The 17,148-nt window shown below is 41.6% G+C and overlaps 1 protein-coding gene across 1 annotated transcript in view; it reads right to left on the minus strand.

The window, feature by feature from the left end:
- The window catches only part of tim (timeless), a 394,051-nt gene that overhangs the window by 282,180 nt on the left and 94,723 nt on the right, over window positions 1-17,148 (minus strand). Inside the window, exon 3 of the mRNA XM_080274845.1 lies at window positions 4,921-5,031. Within this exon, the coding sequence (XP_080130971.1) occupies window positions 4,921-5,023 (103 nt within the window). The 5' untranslated portion in view covers window positions 5,024-5,031. The remainder of the gene's footprint in view (window positions 1-4,920; window positions 5,032-17,148) is intronic.

Here is a 17,148-nt window from a genome sequence, read left to right on the forward strand (position 1 = left end):
CACACACACACACACAATCACCTTATCTTTGTACCCTGTTTATCAGAACCCCTGTTATTTAGAGCAAAAAAATTAGTTGGGCTAATTGGCTCAGGTGTACTAACGAAGCTATGTGCTCGTCAACACACACGATTTATGTCATTTCCGCTCCACCATACTTTTATTTTTCACTAATATGACCCAGTTTTTGTCCTTCTGCGGCTAATTTCGCGTAGCTGAGTGGCAGAATGAGAACACGATCAATACACTTCAATACACTTCTTCACCGTACTGTCACTGTTGATCCAGTGCTACAAACTCAGCATTCAAGTTGGAGCGATGAGAATTTTAAGCGAAGATAGCGTAAAACGGGTATAGTTTAGCGCTCCCAGGCTTCCGTAACTCCCTCAGCTGAATGAAATCGTCTGAAGTAATCCGGAATAAATACTATAAATCCTCTTTTACCTCAATTTGGCCTAGATTTTCGTCCTTAGTGACAGAAAAGGACAGGGTTACGTCTCCACATTTTTCTACTCTTCTTCGTGACTAGCAACACATTCCAGTTCTAATCCACTGCCACGCTTCACCATTCAAGACGGAGATGGCAATTTTAGACCAAGTTAGAGAGAGAGAGAAGAGGCTTTACGACCAGGAGAGGTTAGGTAAAAGCCTCCAGTAACCCTTGCACTACGACGGGGATCTTCCAAGTTGAGTAAAATCCCCTCAAGATAGCAAAAAAAAATAAAAAAACAAAGGTCATCGGAGTGAAAGGGTACTGGGCACTAGCAACGGGTATTTTCCAATCCACTGGTTACCCTTTCAGAGCAATTATTTCTTTATTTTTATTACTGGTGCTTTTTATTGATCAGACGGTTTTTATTTGGCTTAGGTGACGCTTTTTATAATCTTGCCACCATCAGACGATTTCCATACAGGCCTCTCGTAGTGAAGGGGGTTAATGAGGGTTGAAAAGAAGGGGTTTTTAGTGCTGGGATGCAATGGAAAGATCGAGTGGTGTTAACGTGAGGAATATAGCTCTGCCTCCTTCCCAAGCTGAATAAAATCGTCTGTAGCAGATAGGAAATGTAACCCCCCCAAAAAAAAATAAACCTCGTCTCTTCAGTAGGTGTCCTTCGAAATGCTTCTTCTATCTACCTATCTATTTATCTGTCTGTCTATCTATTTATGTTCATCTATCTATCTTCCAACTCACACCCCCCTCTCATATATTTCTCCACTTCATCCCTTCATCTCATATCACTGGTCTCCCTCTCCCCCTCCACCTCACTCACATACACTCTCCTGGTCAGTCTCTCATTTTCCATCCTCTCCACATGGCCAAACCATCTCAAGAGTACTGATAATAACGCTCCGTCACATCCACATCAATAGCACACCGTTCCATTACTCCTTACACACACACACACACACACACACACAAATAATAATAATAATAATAATAACTAATAATAACAAATAAAATAATAAAAGCGTGTCGGCAGCATAAGACTCGTACTCAAGGGGTTAATCGAATTCTAACTCCTTCAAATACTGACATTCCTATACCCTTTTTACTCTAACTTGGCCTAAAATTGCTATCTCCCCTTTAATACCGCGTTAAAACAATAGACGAAGACTTTATTATACTAGTCGCGAAGAAGTGCTACGGATAGGATCCGTAGCATTCTCTTTTTCCTCCACTGAGCTACGTGAAATAAGCTATAAAAGAAATAAATCTGGGCCAAGTTAATGTAAAAGGGCTATAACTGAATTCACAATCTTCTGTAGTAATGATATCAATTGCCGTAAAGTGTTCAACAGGCCTAAAACTAACGTTGAGCAGGATATAAACGTGTAATGTACGTTTATCACAGTTGGCCCTTCCGCAGCCTTCGTTTTCTTCAATGAACTATCTCCATGTTCTATTACTTACATCGTGGTCATCGTTGGTAAATGTAAAGCCATAAATTAACCTACTGTGCGATCATTGCTTTTTATTCAAACTGCTTTATTTTAATATTATAATGGTCGTAATTACTGTTTATTTTCACTGGCAAGAACAACATATTCCCCTTAACAGCTACATTACGATAAATTTCTTTCATTCTTACTGCCTTCTAGCGATTTCACTTTTAGGAGACACTTTTCAAATTGGAGGGAATTGATATGGCCTTCAATAATCCCTTTAAGTCTCCCTAAAATGAATAAAAATCACTATGAGGCGGTTAAAAAAAAATAATAATAAGCTGACGGTAAATGCCAATGGATACTAAAGAAATATGGTTAATTCGTGTAATTCTTCAGTACTCCTTCATAACTTAGGGACATTTCGTTTCCCTCACATCGATAAAATTCGTCACCAAAGTCGAGTACGGCAGCAATAATAATAATAATAATAATAATAATAATAATAATAACCATCTTCCTACAATTATAACGATTTTCACTGCCGCCAGACGATTTTAGGATAGGTTTCTACAGGAGCGTCAAAGTTACAAGACCTTCTACCCCTTCATTACGAGGCTCCTCAATAAAATGGTCTGGCGGTACGATAAATAATGTTAAAATTTCTATCTCATCGTACTCAAGCTGTGGATGGATATTTTTTCCAAGCCCTTCACTATGAGGGCGTGTACCACAGACGTCATGGTACTGAAGGGTTAACACCATCACTATGACATTTCTACCCTGAGAGGATTACACGGTGTGGCGGTAACATAATCTCTGAAGACAATGTTGGTGTTGGTGGAGAAGGAATGTTTGGTCGTTTGTTTACACACTGCAAGAGACACAAATCTTCCTCATCATCTTACCTAAGGACACAAATACAGTCAATATTTACTGCTACAGAGATAAACAGCCTCGTCAATTACTTCCATCGCTCCGAAAAAAAAAAAAAAAAGTTCCATAGTTCCACAGGTGGAAATTAATTACCCGATTCTCCATTTTTTTAAGCAAGGAACCAAAGGCCAGACGCCTGCAAGACTATTCCCTCTGGGAAAAATAATACGGTAACAAAACTAGAACGCCATAAAATTGTCCAAGGACCATTTTGATAAAAACTTCCCACAGCCATTGCCTATAGACGCCGAGCTAAAAGAGGACCTTGATGTCAAGGTCACTGATCTTCTGCAGGTCACCTTGGGTCATCACAGTCTATAAGGCCACCAAGTTTTGTCGCTCTAGCTTAAATCCTTCATGAAAAATCTGGAGACATTAGGACTTTCCGGAAAAGATAGCCCAGGCAATCTCAGAGAATAATCAACCCACTAAAACCATGCTCATTTCCACACTGTGTCCGCCTCAGGGCTATAATGTAATAAAATATCAGTTTCCTAGCTAAAGCGGTTCTTGAGGCAACATGGCTGACACATTTTTCTGTGTTTGGGATAATATCCGAAGATTCTGTTGACGGACTGCCACCATAATTGGCCACGAGAAGCTGACAGCTGCCCGACTGAGCTGACCGAGTTTGAAGACTTTAGGTCAAATAGTCTTTGAAATATCGCAGTTTTTAAATAAGTAAGATTAATATTATTGACAAAAACAAGAAAACTTCCCACAGGGATGTGGGAAGTTACAAAAACAGAGCCAAAATTAACATCCGTTCATTTCGAGATATCTGGACACACTGCATTAAACAGACTGGAAATCATAGGTAGTACAGAGGATGACAGTTCCAGCGTTGATCTGTTGCAATAATATCGGTGACAACAAAAACACCAAACCAGCAGCCACAGATATTCCTCGTCCACTCTATCAACACTATCAAAGTATTGTTCCCTTAACTCCTTCAATCTGGTAAAGTATTTTATGTTGTTACTCTCAGACAATTTTCTTCAGGAGAGAGATTCTGAACTCGAGGAGGTAGATACAAAGTTCAGCATGCACTTCAGCACATGATGCCTTTCCTTTGCTGAATAAAATCGTCTGGTGGCAGCAAGAACAAATATTAAATACTCCACCGGACTGAAGAGGTTCACTCCAGCTCTGAAACAATCAGTTCTACCCTTCCTGAAGCACGGTAATATACAACACTAATACCTTCCATCGTTCCTGACAAAGACATACACACAGCCACCATACCAATTATTATTACCTGGTTAACAAATATCACTGGAAATGCGCACAATTTTATAGATATATAATGTGCTGTACGTTGAACAGATACAAACTGTGCTGTACATACAATACCGTACATACCGGGATATATACAAAAAAATTACACATTACATATATTAAACTGTTTCCCTACCTTCCTGATACACATACATAAATATAACAAAAAATACAAGAGATAAATGCAATACAAAAATACGAAGGAAAGTAATGACAGTCCTACCTTGTGTAAAGACACCGGCGCTGTTAAGATACAGGAGCACACAGAAAATAATTTACGTTCATAAAAAATGCAAAAATGTTACAGAAACACAAGCACATTCATTAGAAGACTAACACAGCATATCTTACCTCATTGAGACACATAAATGACAGAGGTGAATAAAGCAACAGACAGAAGATACAGACATACATTAAAAACTGGGAAAAAATAAAACTTATTCCCCTACTTTTATGATGCAATGGATTAAACAGACGACCTAACAGGATAAAGCTCACTTGCTGTTGTCCACTACTATTCTCATCACTAATAATAAACTAATTATGGTGCATTTAGCTATTTCATTCTGGCTAACAGACTATGTTGTTATGATGTTGAGGATCCTATCAGAGAGGTTAAAAGTTACCTCCATAACCCTTCTGGCTATGAAAATTCCTCTCTGCAGAAGGTGAATAATCTATTTTTAACCAGAATGATATATGCAAGTGCGTCCATAACACCGAAATTGCAGGTAAGGAGATACTGCGTCCACAACGGTGCAAAGAGAAATACTGCGTCCACAATGGCGAAAAGGGTCAAAAAGGAGACATATTTTGACCTACCTTTACAGTTGGGGGGCACCACGTATTTGTCGTCGCCCATGTACGTGCCCAGTTGGATACTTGGGGCGAAGAAGCGGTCCATGTTCATTACCATCCACTCCATATTGGCGTCTGCAACAAAGAAAAAAATAATCAATGAATGAATGCACAAAATAAATAAGCCATATTATATTAACCTGAGCAGAATATACAGAACAACATAGACGAGTTTTGCAATAAATAAATAAATAAATAAATAAATAAATAAATATCAAATTAGATCAATCTCTGAGAAGTACACAGAGCACCACATATGAGTTTTTTATCCTGTTCAGACACTTTTTTTTCCTGTGGCAACATAAACCCATCGCGGTATTCCTAAATTAATAATAATATACCATCGGCTCTGAGCGGAACGCATTAAGATACACTGAGTGCCTTTAAACCCAAGGGCCCTCCTGTACCTGAATAAAATGGTCTTAAGAGCCACAATGAAAGAAGACACAACCGAGTCTGAAAGGGACAAACTGTTCATCTCATTCTGGAGTGTCACATACATACAACTTATACACGGTGGTGCTGGAGAGGGACGCCTTCCTGTGGTGGCACCAATATACCTAGACGGTGGAACTGCTTGATTATACAAAATGTCCCTCAGCTCCCTATTCCCCCAAAGGATGATGGTGGGTTGCAGGAGAGGAGCAACTTCTGCCTACAGACCATTAGGCTCACATTCAGCTTAACCTGGTGCTGGAACTACTACTACTACTAACATATACACCCCGTCCATATTGATAATGGTATCTATGGAAGGAATACTAAGTTGAACTACACACTTATACCGAAAATTAACACACCTTATTACGAAGCATCTTGGTATTTCTGGGGAAATATATTTTCTGAAATGAAAACTGAAAATATATCAATTACCCATTGCACACCGGCGTCTGTGGCATCAGCGATATCTGAATTAGCCACGAAGACCTTACACATTTTACTGGGCTGCATACGATTCATCTTGTGATTTGTTGGGGCTTAATACTGACGGAGATATACAAGGCGTAATGTCCGATACACGATATATATACCGGTATATACATTTATATATATATATATATATATATATATATATATATATATATATATATATATATATATATATATAATGTATGTATGTCTTCCACAACGGCGTCTGTTTAAGAACATATGAGTATTTTCTTCGACATAAAGCAGTGAGAAAATAATTATGCCATGTATATGAGAGGAAGGGAGGGGAGTAGAGACGGAAGGGAAGGGAAAAGAGAGGAGGGAGGAACTATAGACAAGAGCTGATAACTGAAAATAAAGATTGTAAAGAGATGGTAGTTTACAACCACTTCGCTGGCACGTATCTCTGTAGCGGAATAACATCGTGTGGTGGCAGCAGGGAAGTATGGCAACACTACTCGTACGCATGGGGTCAGCAGGCAAAAACAACGCTGGGGCCTGCGGTGAGGCTAGGCCGCTGTGCCAAGGTTAGACGTACATACATACATATATACATTCTACATACATACACGCACACATACATACAAACATACATCTTAAATACACATACAGGCTAAAAATTCACCTGTGTACATACGGTATCGGTAATTAAGAAATGATTAAGTTTAAGATATATGCGCACACATGTATGTATAGGTGCCAGTACTGTACACACACATTATCTTTACAGCTCACACACACACACACACACATGCACACACACGTTCAGCTTTGAAAAATGAAGAATCTGATAATGAAACACGTCAGCAAGACATTCAACGACCTTGCCACTTATGACGTACACGGTATTCGTCTCTGTATTCCTATTTGTCTGTCTGTCTCCCCTCTCTCTCTCCACACACACACACACACACACACACACACACACACACACACACACACACACACACACAATTATACAGGATCCCGTACTAAAAAGTAATTGAGTGAGCGTAGCAGAATGTGTGTGTGTGTGTGTGTGTGTGTGTGTGTGTGTGTGTGTGTGTGTGTGTGTGTGTGTGTGTAAAAAGGAGATGAGGTCAGTGAGTTAGACAATGAAAAAGGGAAGGAGGCAGAATCAGTGAGGAAATGATTTGCGTGAGAAACATATTGTAAGAACGGCGGAAATGGGTGAGTGAGTGAGTGAGTGAGTGAGTGAGTGAGGTGAGTGAGTGAGTGTGGTGAATAACAATGGGTCAGTACCGGGCATATCACTCCGTCCATCATCTGAATAGAATGCCGGGGTGTAGTGTGGCGTGGTGGTGTGGCGTGAAGGTGTGTGGGTGGGTGGTGTGTAGGTGTGGTGTGTGTGTGGGTCAGGTGTGAGGGTGTGGATGTGGGTGCGGTGTGTGGGTGTGGTGTACGGTAAAAGCAAGAGACAAAGACAACTGGCGTCCTCTTGGTGTCAAACAAGGATGGGTTATATTCAAAGGTTTACGAGTTACACAAAGAACTAACAGAAAAGGAAAGATCTAACACACACACACACACACACACACACACACACACAACCACGATTTTTATGAACAAAGATCGAAATTTTCATAGGACAAACGGAACAGAAAATACTATGTCTACGTTATAAAAAAAAAAAAAAAAAAAAAAAAAACAGCAAAACGAAATCGGAAAACTTTTAGTAAAAATTTTAGTATTCATCTGAAGATCATCTAAGAAATAAACACTCAACTTGATAGTAAAAAAAAAAAAACTACAAGAGTTATTAGTAAAGCCTAAAGTGAAGTACGGACAAATCTAGTAAGACGCGAAAGGTTTGTTTTGTCTTAGTGTCTTCGTAACTCTCTCTCTCTCTCTCTCTCTCTCTCTCTCTCTCTCTCACACACACACACACACACACACACACACACACACACACACACACACAGCAAAAAACAGCAGCAAAGGTACAAACCACCTGAACAAAAACACCTTCCACCTTCGTAAAGGACAAGTGACGTCAATAAACCAAGACATGTTACTAAAAATTCCTCTTCATCATCAATTGTCAAAGCTAAGTTGCATAGATAAGTAGCAGAATTAAGAGTGTTTTAATATTATGGATGGATCTGAAGCTTATATTTAGTTGCAAAGACGTCAGAAGATTGACTACTGTTGCAATATATAAGTGAATGGTGGTGAGGTATTATATATATCACAGGAATTTTACAACAAGTTGCAAAGATAAAGCTGGGATACTGATTCTGCGGCAAAATGATGAGTGAATGAATGTGTGGTTTAATGAGTTGCAAAGACAGGATGCAAAACTGATACCTACTGATGGAATTCTGTATGACTGGATGGGTGGTTCATATTTCACAGGACACTTAAGGTAGATATGGTGTAGCTTTTGTGTTTTTCGCCTAAGATCATGGAGAGGGACGCCTTCATGTGGTGGCACCGATATGACCGAGTTGCTCCGATGCCTGGTTATGCAAACGTCTCTCATCTCCTTCCCTATTCCCCGAAAAGAGGACGGTGGGCTGCACGAGGAGGACTGCTTCAGCCTTAAGTCTACTAAGTTCACGTTTTATGGGCCAGGCTTTGCAACTACTACCAATACTGCTACTACCACCACTCGTCCTTCTTCCCCAAACCCCTTCACTACTAGGCTGCTATCCTACTTTATGATGAATAAAACCGTGTGTGTGCAGCACCAATAAAATGTAAACACTGCCAACATCCCCAAGAGAGTGCAGCAGGATTTCCACACAGCTAAAGTGCAGTACAATGTGATGTAGAGGTGACTGTCCTATCCCTCATAGGAAAAGTTGATAAATTCAACGGATTCATGTTGCTACATTTCACTGTTTTTCTGATGAATGACCTTTGACCCCCTAATACCATTCAGAAGGCCTAAATAAAAAAAATACCGAATAAATCTCAGGATATTTCATAAAGGAACTATTGTACCAAGTCTGATGTTAACTGGTCATCGAACGAAGGAATACACCCAGCTGAAAAACTGTCTGGAAAAAATAAGAAAGAAAGACACTGAGGATATACTGTAGAGTATGATCTGCACACCATGACAATACAGATGCTGACACTGAGACATGGGTGAAGAAGAAAAGGAAGGAAAAATAAGAGAAAAGAGAAAAGAAAAAAGGAGGAGGAGAAGGAGGAGCAGGAGGAGGATTCTCCAATCGGTTTTTGATATCAGCAAAGGGAACTGGATTATACTTCTTAGCAACGAATGACAGGATAGGACCTAATTAATTCTCCCTCTCCCTCCCTAACACACACACACACACACACACACACACACACACACACACACACACACACACACACACACACACACAATGAAACGTGCGCAGAAAGTCCTATCAAACGAGAGTGAAAAAACAGAATTCTAAGGTACACAACTTGAGAGAGAGAGAGAGAGAGAGAGAGAGAGGGGGGGGGGGGAATACGCCAGCACGCAGTTCCACCCCTTACATAAACAAAGCAGCACAATCAGCACATACGCTGTTAACTATAGGTCTACGCAGCACTGTATGAATATTGGTGGGTTAAGCGTATATGCTGAATTATACGCATGAGAGCTTACTGTCATTTTTTTTTCTCTCTCTCTCTCTCTCTCTCTCTCTCTCTCTCTCTCTCTCCGCTGCATAAAGCCTACTTAGAGCCCCCAAGTATTTTTTTTTTTTAAGTGTTACCTCAAGATTTTTTTTCAACTTAAAAATAATCTCTTGTCTGAAGGGATTAATGTAGGCTATTTCCAACCCCCTCCACTCCTAAAATTGTCTCCTGCACTAAATATAATCGTCTGGAAGTTGCGAGAGAGAGAGAGAGAGAGAGAGAGAGAGAGAGACGTAGAATCTATAACACTGTCTTCACCACTTCCTCAACTTCCTTCCTTCATCCTCATCTCCTAGTCTTTCTGTCTCTTGTTCCAGCCCGCGTCACCATTACAATCATAGTTCCCTTCACGTAACAACCCTCCCTTCCAGATCAGTCGTCATTTGAGAGCAAAACCTGGCAAAGTCTGGAAATCAAAGCTGTTCCCAGTTTTGTCATACTTACTACAGGCAAAATATATCAGGTCTCATGTGAACTAAATCATGTGAGGAGGAGGAGGAGGAGGAGGAGGAGGAGGAGGAGGAGGAGGAGGAGGAGGAGGAAGAAGAAGAAGAAGAAGAAGAAGAAGAAGAAGAAGAAGAAGAGGAAGGGGAAGAAGAAGAGGAGGAGGAAAAAGGGAAAAGGAGGAAGTGGGAATGAAGGGGAAAGGATGAAGAAGAGAAGGAGAAGGAGGAGGAAAAAGGGAAAAAGAGGAAGTGGGAATGAAGGGGAAACGATGAAGAAGCGGAAGAGGGAAGTGAAGAAGAGAGGGTGTAGGACAGGACGAAAAAGTGGAGCCTAACAAGGCTTGGTAGTGATTCTTTCCTTGTTAATTATTTCACATACCATACCTTCTCCTTCCCTCGCACTCTGTTTACATCGTTGTAGTATCGACATGGGTTGCATCGCTGGCATACAAGAATAAACTAAGGAGCAACAGGAAAAATAAATCGCTGGAGAGGAGATACAAGGAAATCACCCCAACTACTCAAAATGCGACCCCGAGACATTTCGGAGTTTCAGCGATAGATTCACTAAACCCTGTAGCAAGACGTTTAATTTCCGTACAGCACCATATTCAGTATTCTTCCAGAGCCTAAGAATGTTGGCATATACGTTGTTCTGCCTCCATACCATTTTCACATACTTCACAACCAACTTTCGGGAATATTTAGGCAAAAACCAAGAATACGACCAGACATATAGGCCCTATGCCATAATTACTCACTGCTATGACAAATTACTTATCATAACAACTGGGTAAAATCCTTTAGTCATTCCCTGCATCATGTCTTCCATAGTTTCTTTTCTCTGCTTCCAAACGATTCTATTCACCACAACAGAGTCCCCTGGTAATCGAGGGGTGTATCGCGGCTACATCTAATCCCTCCCATTAAAAAAGTCTCTTAACCCGACTAAAACTGCTCATTTATATACATATATATATGTGTATATATATAGATAGATGGACAGACAGATAGACAGATGAATATATATATGTATATATATATATAAAATGAATATACAGTACATATAAAGAGACAGATAGATAAACAGACAGATAGACAGATAGATAGACAGAGAAAGATACACAGATACATAGATAGACAGATAGATAGATGAATATAGATAGATAGATAGATAGATGATAGACTGACGGGTGTATATATATATATATATATATATATATATATATATATATATATATATATATATATATATATATATATATATATATATACTGTATATGTTGTGCCCTAATATGATGAGGGATCACCATTAACCACCACCAACTACACCAGGCGTGGTATGGCTACACAGTCATTTTTGCGCACCGATAAGTCTCCATTTTCCCCTAAAACACGACAGGCGAGTATCGCTTTGTTAGCCAAGTACCCAACTGTACTGCTGGGTGAACAGGAACCCGGGGCAACACAAGGAAGATAATCCACGCGTCCGTGGTACTTGGACCCGATTACCTGTAGCCTGGCGAAGCGAATCCCAACGCGGTAAGGTCCGTCGGGGAGGTATGGCGCTCACTAAGGATTTCCGTGGCAACTCTCCTAATAATGCCCACGTTAATCCTCCCTCATAATCAGGACAGTTCTAGTAGTTCATTCCAGCTAACACCAGACGATTTTGTGAGGCTGATTGAGTCATGGGAGCCTGATTGTCAATATGTGCACCGTTATCCTTTTCATGGCAGGCAAACAAATAATAATAATAATAATAATAACAATAATAATAATAATAATAATAATAATAATCGATTTTGGAGTGGCCATTTGTCTTCCGAGTTACAACATAGTCTCCAGTAGTTCCCAGGCATCCGGTGATTTATTTTCTATCAGTTCGATCTATCTTCAGACGATTTTACTCAGCGTGTGGGAAACCTCTTGTAGTGAGGGGGTTAGTGTAGGATGCATCTAACCCTTCCAGAAAAAAAAAAAAAAAAAAAAATCGTATGCTAAATCAAATCTTGTGGGCTATCAAGTGAAATGTATCATGGTACTGAAGTGACTACCTCTGTGACAACCATGTAAAGCCTGATTTTATTTTTGCTACCCTCTCACTCTTGTTTGTTTGTTTTTTATCTTAGGGGGCAAATTCGACACCATTCCCCACACAACACGGCCGCATCACATCACACTATAGATAGATGGATAGATAGATGCATACATGGAGACAGACTGATCGGTGTAGATTGATACGGACAGACAGAGATAGACAGATAGCAAGACTGACTGATACAAATAGACGGATAGATAATATAATTTAAGTAAACAAAATAATAAATAAAAGCTAGAAAAGTGTCATAATCCTTCAAACCAGCAAAACATCTTCAGTCTGGTGAGGTATTGTTTCACTTCATCCCTGCTACTAACATTTTTCCCTAGCTAAGGAGAAGTGTTTCGGAACGACGACATTACTAAAGAGCCTCCTGTATCTCACTGAATACAGGCACATTTTCACGGCAAGTTTTAAAGACGTGACGTTACCGGGTCATTCCTGTTACAGTTGCCGGCAAACCCGAAAAAGTCGCCGATACGATCACGTAGCCGGGGAATGGCTGTCAGGAAAAAGAAAACGTATGATACCACCTTCATTACAAAATTGATAAACCAAACTAAGAAAAACTGGTTCCTGGATCCTGGGACAAAGTTATGGTGTGGGAGGGGAAAACAGTGTTTAGTTCTATGCCTATCGACGGCACGAGGGTTTATGTTGGTACTTTTGTTGTGGCCCCAGGCTCATGTGTGCGTGAACCCATACTGCAGGCTGACGCAGCCCTTCTGCTGTCCACCATCCTCCTGAAGGAGGGAGTTGAAGGACCGATATAACCAGGTGGCTCCACTGCACGGCTATATGGATGCCACTGCGTGAAGGCGTCCCTCTCCAGCATCATTGCATGAGGATCAATAAGGCAAACAGTCAGTTTTCCTAAGCTTCAGTCTTCCTCGAGAACACAGCCCACAGTGGTCGGTTTTACATTCCGGTGCCCAGTTGTAAGTCTGGGTAATCAGGGTGGTGGAAGGAGGTATAATACGGCATTCACTGCACTGCTGCCTATACAACACCGCAATTACAGCCATTCACGTTATCAATATATATATATATAGCCAGACACAGTAACAGTACACGGGTAAACAGGCATACCAGGGGTAGTCTGGGTACACGGATTATATCACAACATTTCACGGCATCATTTCTAACATATCATAAACAGAAATGGCTCCCCAACATACTCTAGTTCTTTCACGTTAACTTGGCCCAGATTTCCGGGTTTGGGGAGCTTATTTCACATAGGCCAGTGGTGGAAAAAAGCAGTGTTATGGCTATACATCCTTCCTACAACACTTCTTCGCGATAAGCATCAGATTCTTGGTTTAATATTTTGTCACGGTTCAGTATTCAAGATGGAGAGATGTTAAGTTTAGGGCAATTTAGAATTAAAAAGGCAGTACAGGTAACAAAGACGGCATCAGACAGTCCAGGTGGGGTTAGGGGTAGAGGCTGGACTGGTTTCCTTGGACAGAGTTTCCACAATATTATTACCGGTTGGGGCAAAGTATTTCTCAACAGCCCGCGAGAGATGCACAGCACTATCTCTTTCACATCAAAATATAAGCAGTTGCAGAGAGAGAAAACACACACATCTCCAGTGCCGCGAACAGCATGCAGTTTAGACAGTTCTGGTGCTAGCTAGGGATGGAACGAGAGCCATACCAGACAGCAGTGACAGCCAGCGAGGGGTGTTATAAAGACAGGCGTGGCGTCCGTACTAACAGCAACAGCAGTGTGGAGGTTGCAGGGAGGCTATGCTACCGTATGAAGGCTAGGATAGGGTTGAGGGTAGGTTAGGGTATGTAGGGTAGGGTAGGGGTGGCTATGTAAGGTTGGTTAGGGTAGGGGGGATATGGTATGTAGGGCAGGGAAGGGTAGGGTAAGGGGGGGTGATGCATACTGTCACTCCGATGCTATCTCTTTGCTATTGTGGTGTTGCAGGAAGTCTGTGGAAAGGAGTGGAGGGGTGTGGAGAAATAGTGGAGGGGTGTGGAGGGAAACGAGACGAGTGTGGAGACAGTGGAAGGGTTTGGAAGAGAAGGGAAACACACTGAACAGGTGTAAAGGGACACTGGAGGGGTTTGGAGGGTAGTGGTGGAGTCTGGAGAGATAATGAAGGGGTTTCGAGAAGAGAGGCAGTGATGGGGTGTGGAGTGGAGTAGAAGGGGGTTGGAGTGGTGTGGAGGGGCGGCGTGGGGGAAGGCTGAGGGTGCAGGAGAGGTATGGGAGGGGGGAAGGGGCGGATGGTAAGTAAGGAAGGGATGGGAAGAGGACAGGAGGGGAAGACTAAAGACTGGAGACGGAGAGAAACCCAAAAGAGAAATATGTACGGAGTGAAGGAGAGGGAAGTAGGCGAAAGGAGAGGAAGTTGAAGGAGAATAGGGAGGGGGGGGCACTGATGGAGGAGAGAAGGTCTTTTTTATTTCTTTTTCTTTATATTGTTTTTTTTTTTTTTAAGGCTTCCTGGCACCTCTTCAACTTGTTTATTTCTGCACTCGGCACGTCAATACTCACGTCTTAATTATACACCATTTAACGGCGTCGAGGTTGTTCATGATAAATATAAACTAGACTATAATAACTGGAATCAAAATACAACAGCCTCAAATCTCGGTGGTAAGGTTAGTCGAAAGTCACGCTGCTGGGGTAAGTCGGCGTGTTTACCTCCTTCCCTCTGTGTGTGTGTGTGTGTGTGTGTGTGTGTGTGTGTGTGTGTGTGTGTGTGTGTGTGTGTGTGTGTGTGTGTGTGTGTGTGTGTGTGTGTGTGTGTGTGTGTGTGTGTGTGTGTGTGTGTGTGTGTGTGTGTGTGTGTGTGACGTGTTTATACAGCAAATACACAAAATGGAAAAGGGAGCTATGAGGGAGGGTTGTGGGTATTGCCAAAGCAGGGGTTCGTGTGTCTATTGTAAAGGCGGCGGATGGACAGTGACGTACGGATGGAGGGAGGATGACGCAGAATGCAGCAGTGTGTGTGGACCAGGGCAAGAACTCCAACGTCACACACACTGCCATCTGGTAGACGGGAGTTCGCGCCTCGCTCAGGTTGCGAAAAAGTTTCACTGACGAAGTGGGTGGTTACTGTCCCCCTTGAGCAAGGGGACGGGTGTGTGGGTGTGTGAAGGTCACAGCCTTGCCCTTAGATCGGACTACATGAGCTCTCAGCTCCCATCCGGGAGGGTAAAAGCTGACGATCACGACTACCAAGTGATCCTGACCGACCCGGTGAATTACACACACACACACACACACACACACACACACACACACACACACACCATGCCCCTCTCTCCCTTCTCCACACATTTCTGGTTCCGTCCCTCCCCCTTTTTACCCCTTTCTCTCAACAGCCACCAGCCTCCTTTCCTCCGCCCCACCCCCACACGTCCCACACCCACCCACCTTCCTCCTCAGGCCTCCCCCACACAGCTCCTTGAGTCCATGTTGATAGTTAACCCTTTAGTACCATAGCGAGCTTCTGTAATATATTCTTGTTCAGTTTTCCAGCGACCTTCATAATCAAGGAGTAAATGAAACTTCTCTTTAACCCCACTTGTCCCAAATGTTTTTACTAAGCTTAATAAAATCGTCTGAAGATACTATGAATAAAAATACTTAAGTCCTCGGGTTGAAGGGCAGAAAAAGCTATAACTAAGACTATATTGATATGCAACAGAACCTTTACCTCTTCGGTCCGATGACGTAATTACTATTTCATTCCAGACATCAGACGCTTTCATTCAGTTCAGCAGACGCTTATAAATTGAGAAGAAGTTATGTACAGTCTTCAGTGCTACGGTGCTTTCTTAACTCGAATACAATCGACTGGATTCAGCACGACCACACACAAAAAGTGTTAAGCTTGGAAAAAAAAAAAAATCTACTATTCTAGTAAAGTGCGTATTTTGAGCGCGTCACGAGCGAGTGAGCGTTTGTACATATGCCTGTCATCATAATTTCATCTTGGTGAAAACTTTCAACGTTTCTGGCGAGATAACTGAACAATAACGAAGAATAACTGTGCTAAAATATTTACCTTTCCACGTTTTCTCTCTGGATATGCCTATAACGAGGCGCCGTAGCATTTATCACACGCCTAATGTTTAGTTTTCTGCTCCCGACTTGCCGTGTCAACGAACTGCGTCGGTAAACGCCTGGCTATTGACTGAATGATGTAACCGGAAATGGGGCGATTACCCTTGCTGATTTCATTTCCTCAACATAGAATGTAAAATTATGAGCGTAATATCCTATATTTAACTGTTAGAATCCATGCAAGATATCACAGTGTCACAACAGGAAATCTTTTTAAATTCGATTTCAGTGTGGAGCATGTCAACTGAAACCCTCGGTACACTCCCATGGCAAGCTAGGACTCCACAGGGTTTCTTTGGTCTCACGAGTAAATATATACCGGTAGCTAAAAACAAAATTTAGCGAATGTATCTGCCTGCTGAACGACTCTCCTCTCTGTCTCATGTAGCAGAAAAGTTACTAGCCTCTGAAAACCATCGCAGTCGGGCCGTGTCGTGTCGGGCCGCTCGTTTCTCAGCTGAACGTACACATCACTTTGCTCGCTCGCCCATAATTACAGGATGTCCCAGGAAACGTGTACCAGACTTCAAACGGATATTCTTGGGATTATTGTGAGTAATAAATCCAGTATCGCTATGGGTCCAAATCTCAACCGCTTGGAAAAAGAAAGAAAGAAAGAAAGAAAAAACTAATGAGCGAAAAAGTGAAACATGAGAAGGAACATTGTCGCCCATAGCGTCATCAGCAACTATCACTCGGTAACAGCTAAGAACTGGGCCCATTTTGATACAGTCTTTATCACTCAAAATCACCTCAAGAATAACCGTCTGATGTGTGGTATAGGTTTTCTGTGACACCCTGTATGTGGAGTGGGTAACATTATGAGACAGGAAATGGTAAGTAAAAAAAAAAAAAAAAAAAAAAATCTGCATGCTAACCCTCTGTCCCAGACACAAGACACGGAAAAGACAAACAAATAAATAAATAAAATAAATTGATAATAATAATAATAATAATAATAATAATAATAATAATAATGGAGACCCAGCAGCAGGAAATGGCTAACAC

This window comes from Coenobita brevimanus, chromosome 60, assembly GCF_032717465.1.
Source record: "Coenobita brevimanus isolate Jiangsu-jjx chromosome 60, ASM3271746v2, whole genome shotgun sequence".
NCBI lineage: Eukaryota > Metazoa > Arthropoda > Malacostraca > Decapoda > Coenobitidae > Coenobita > Coenobita brevimanus.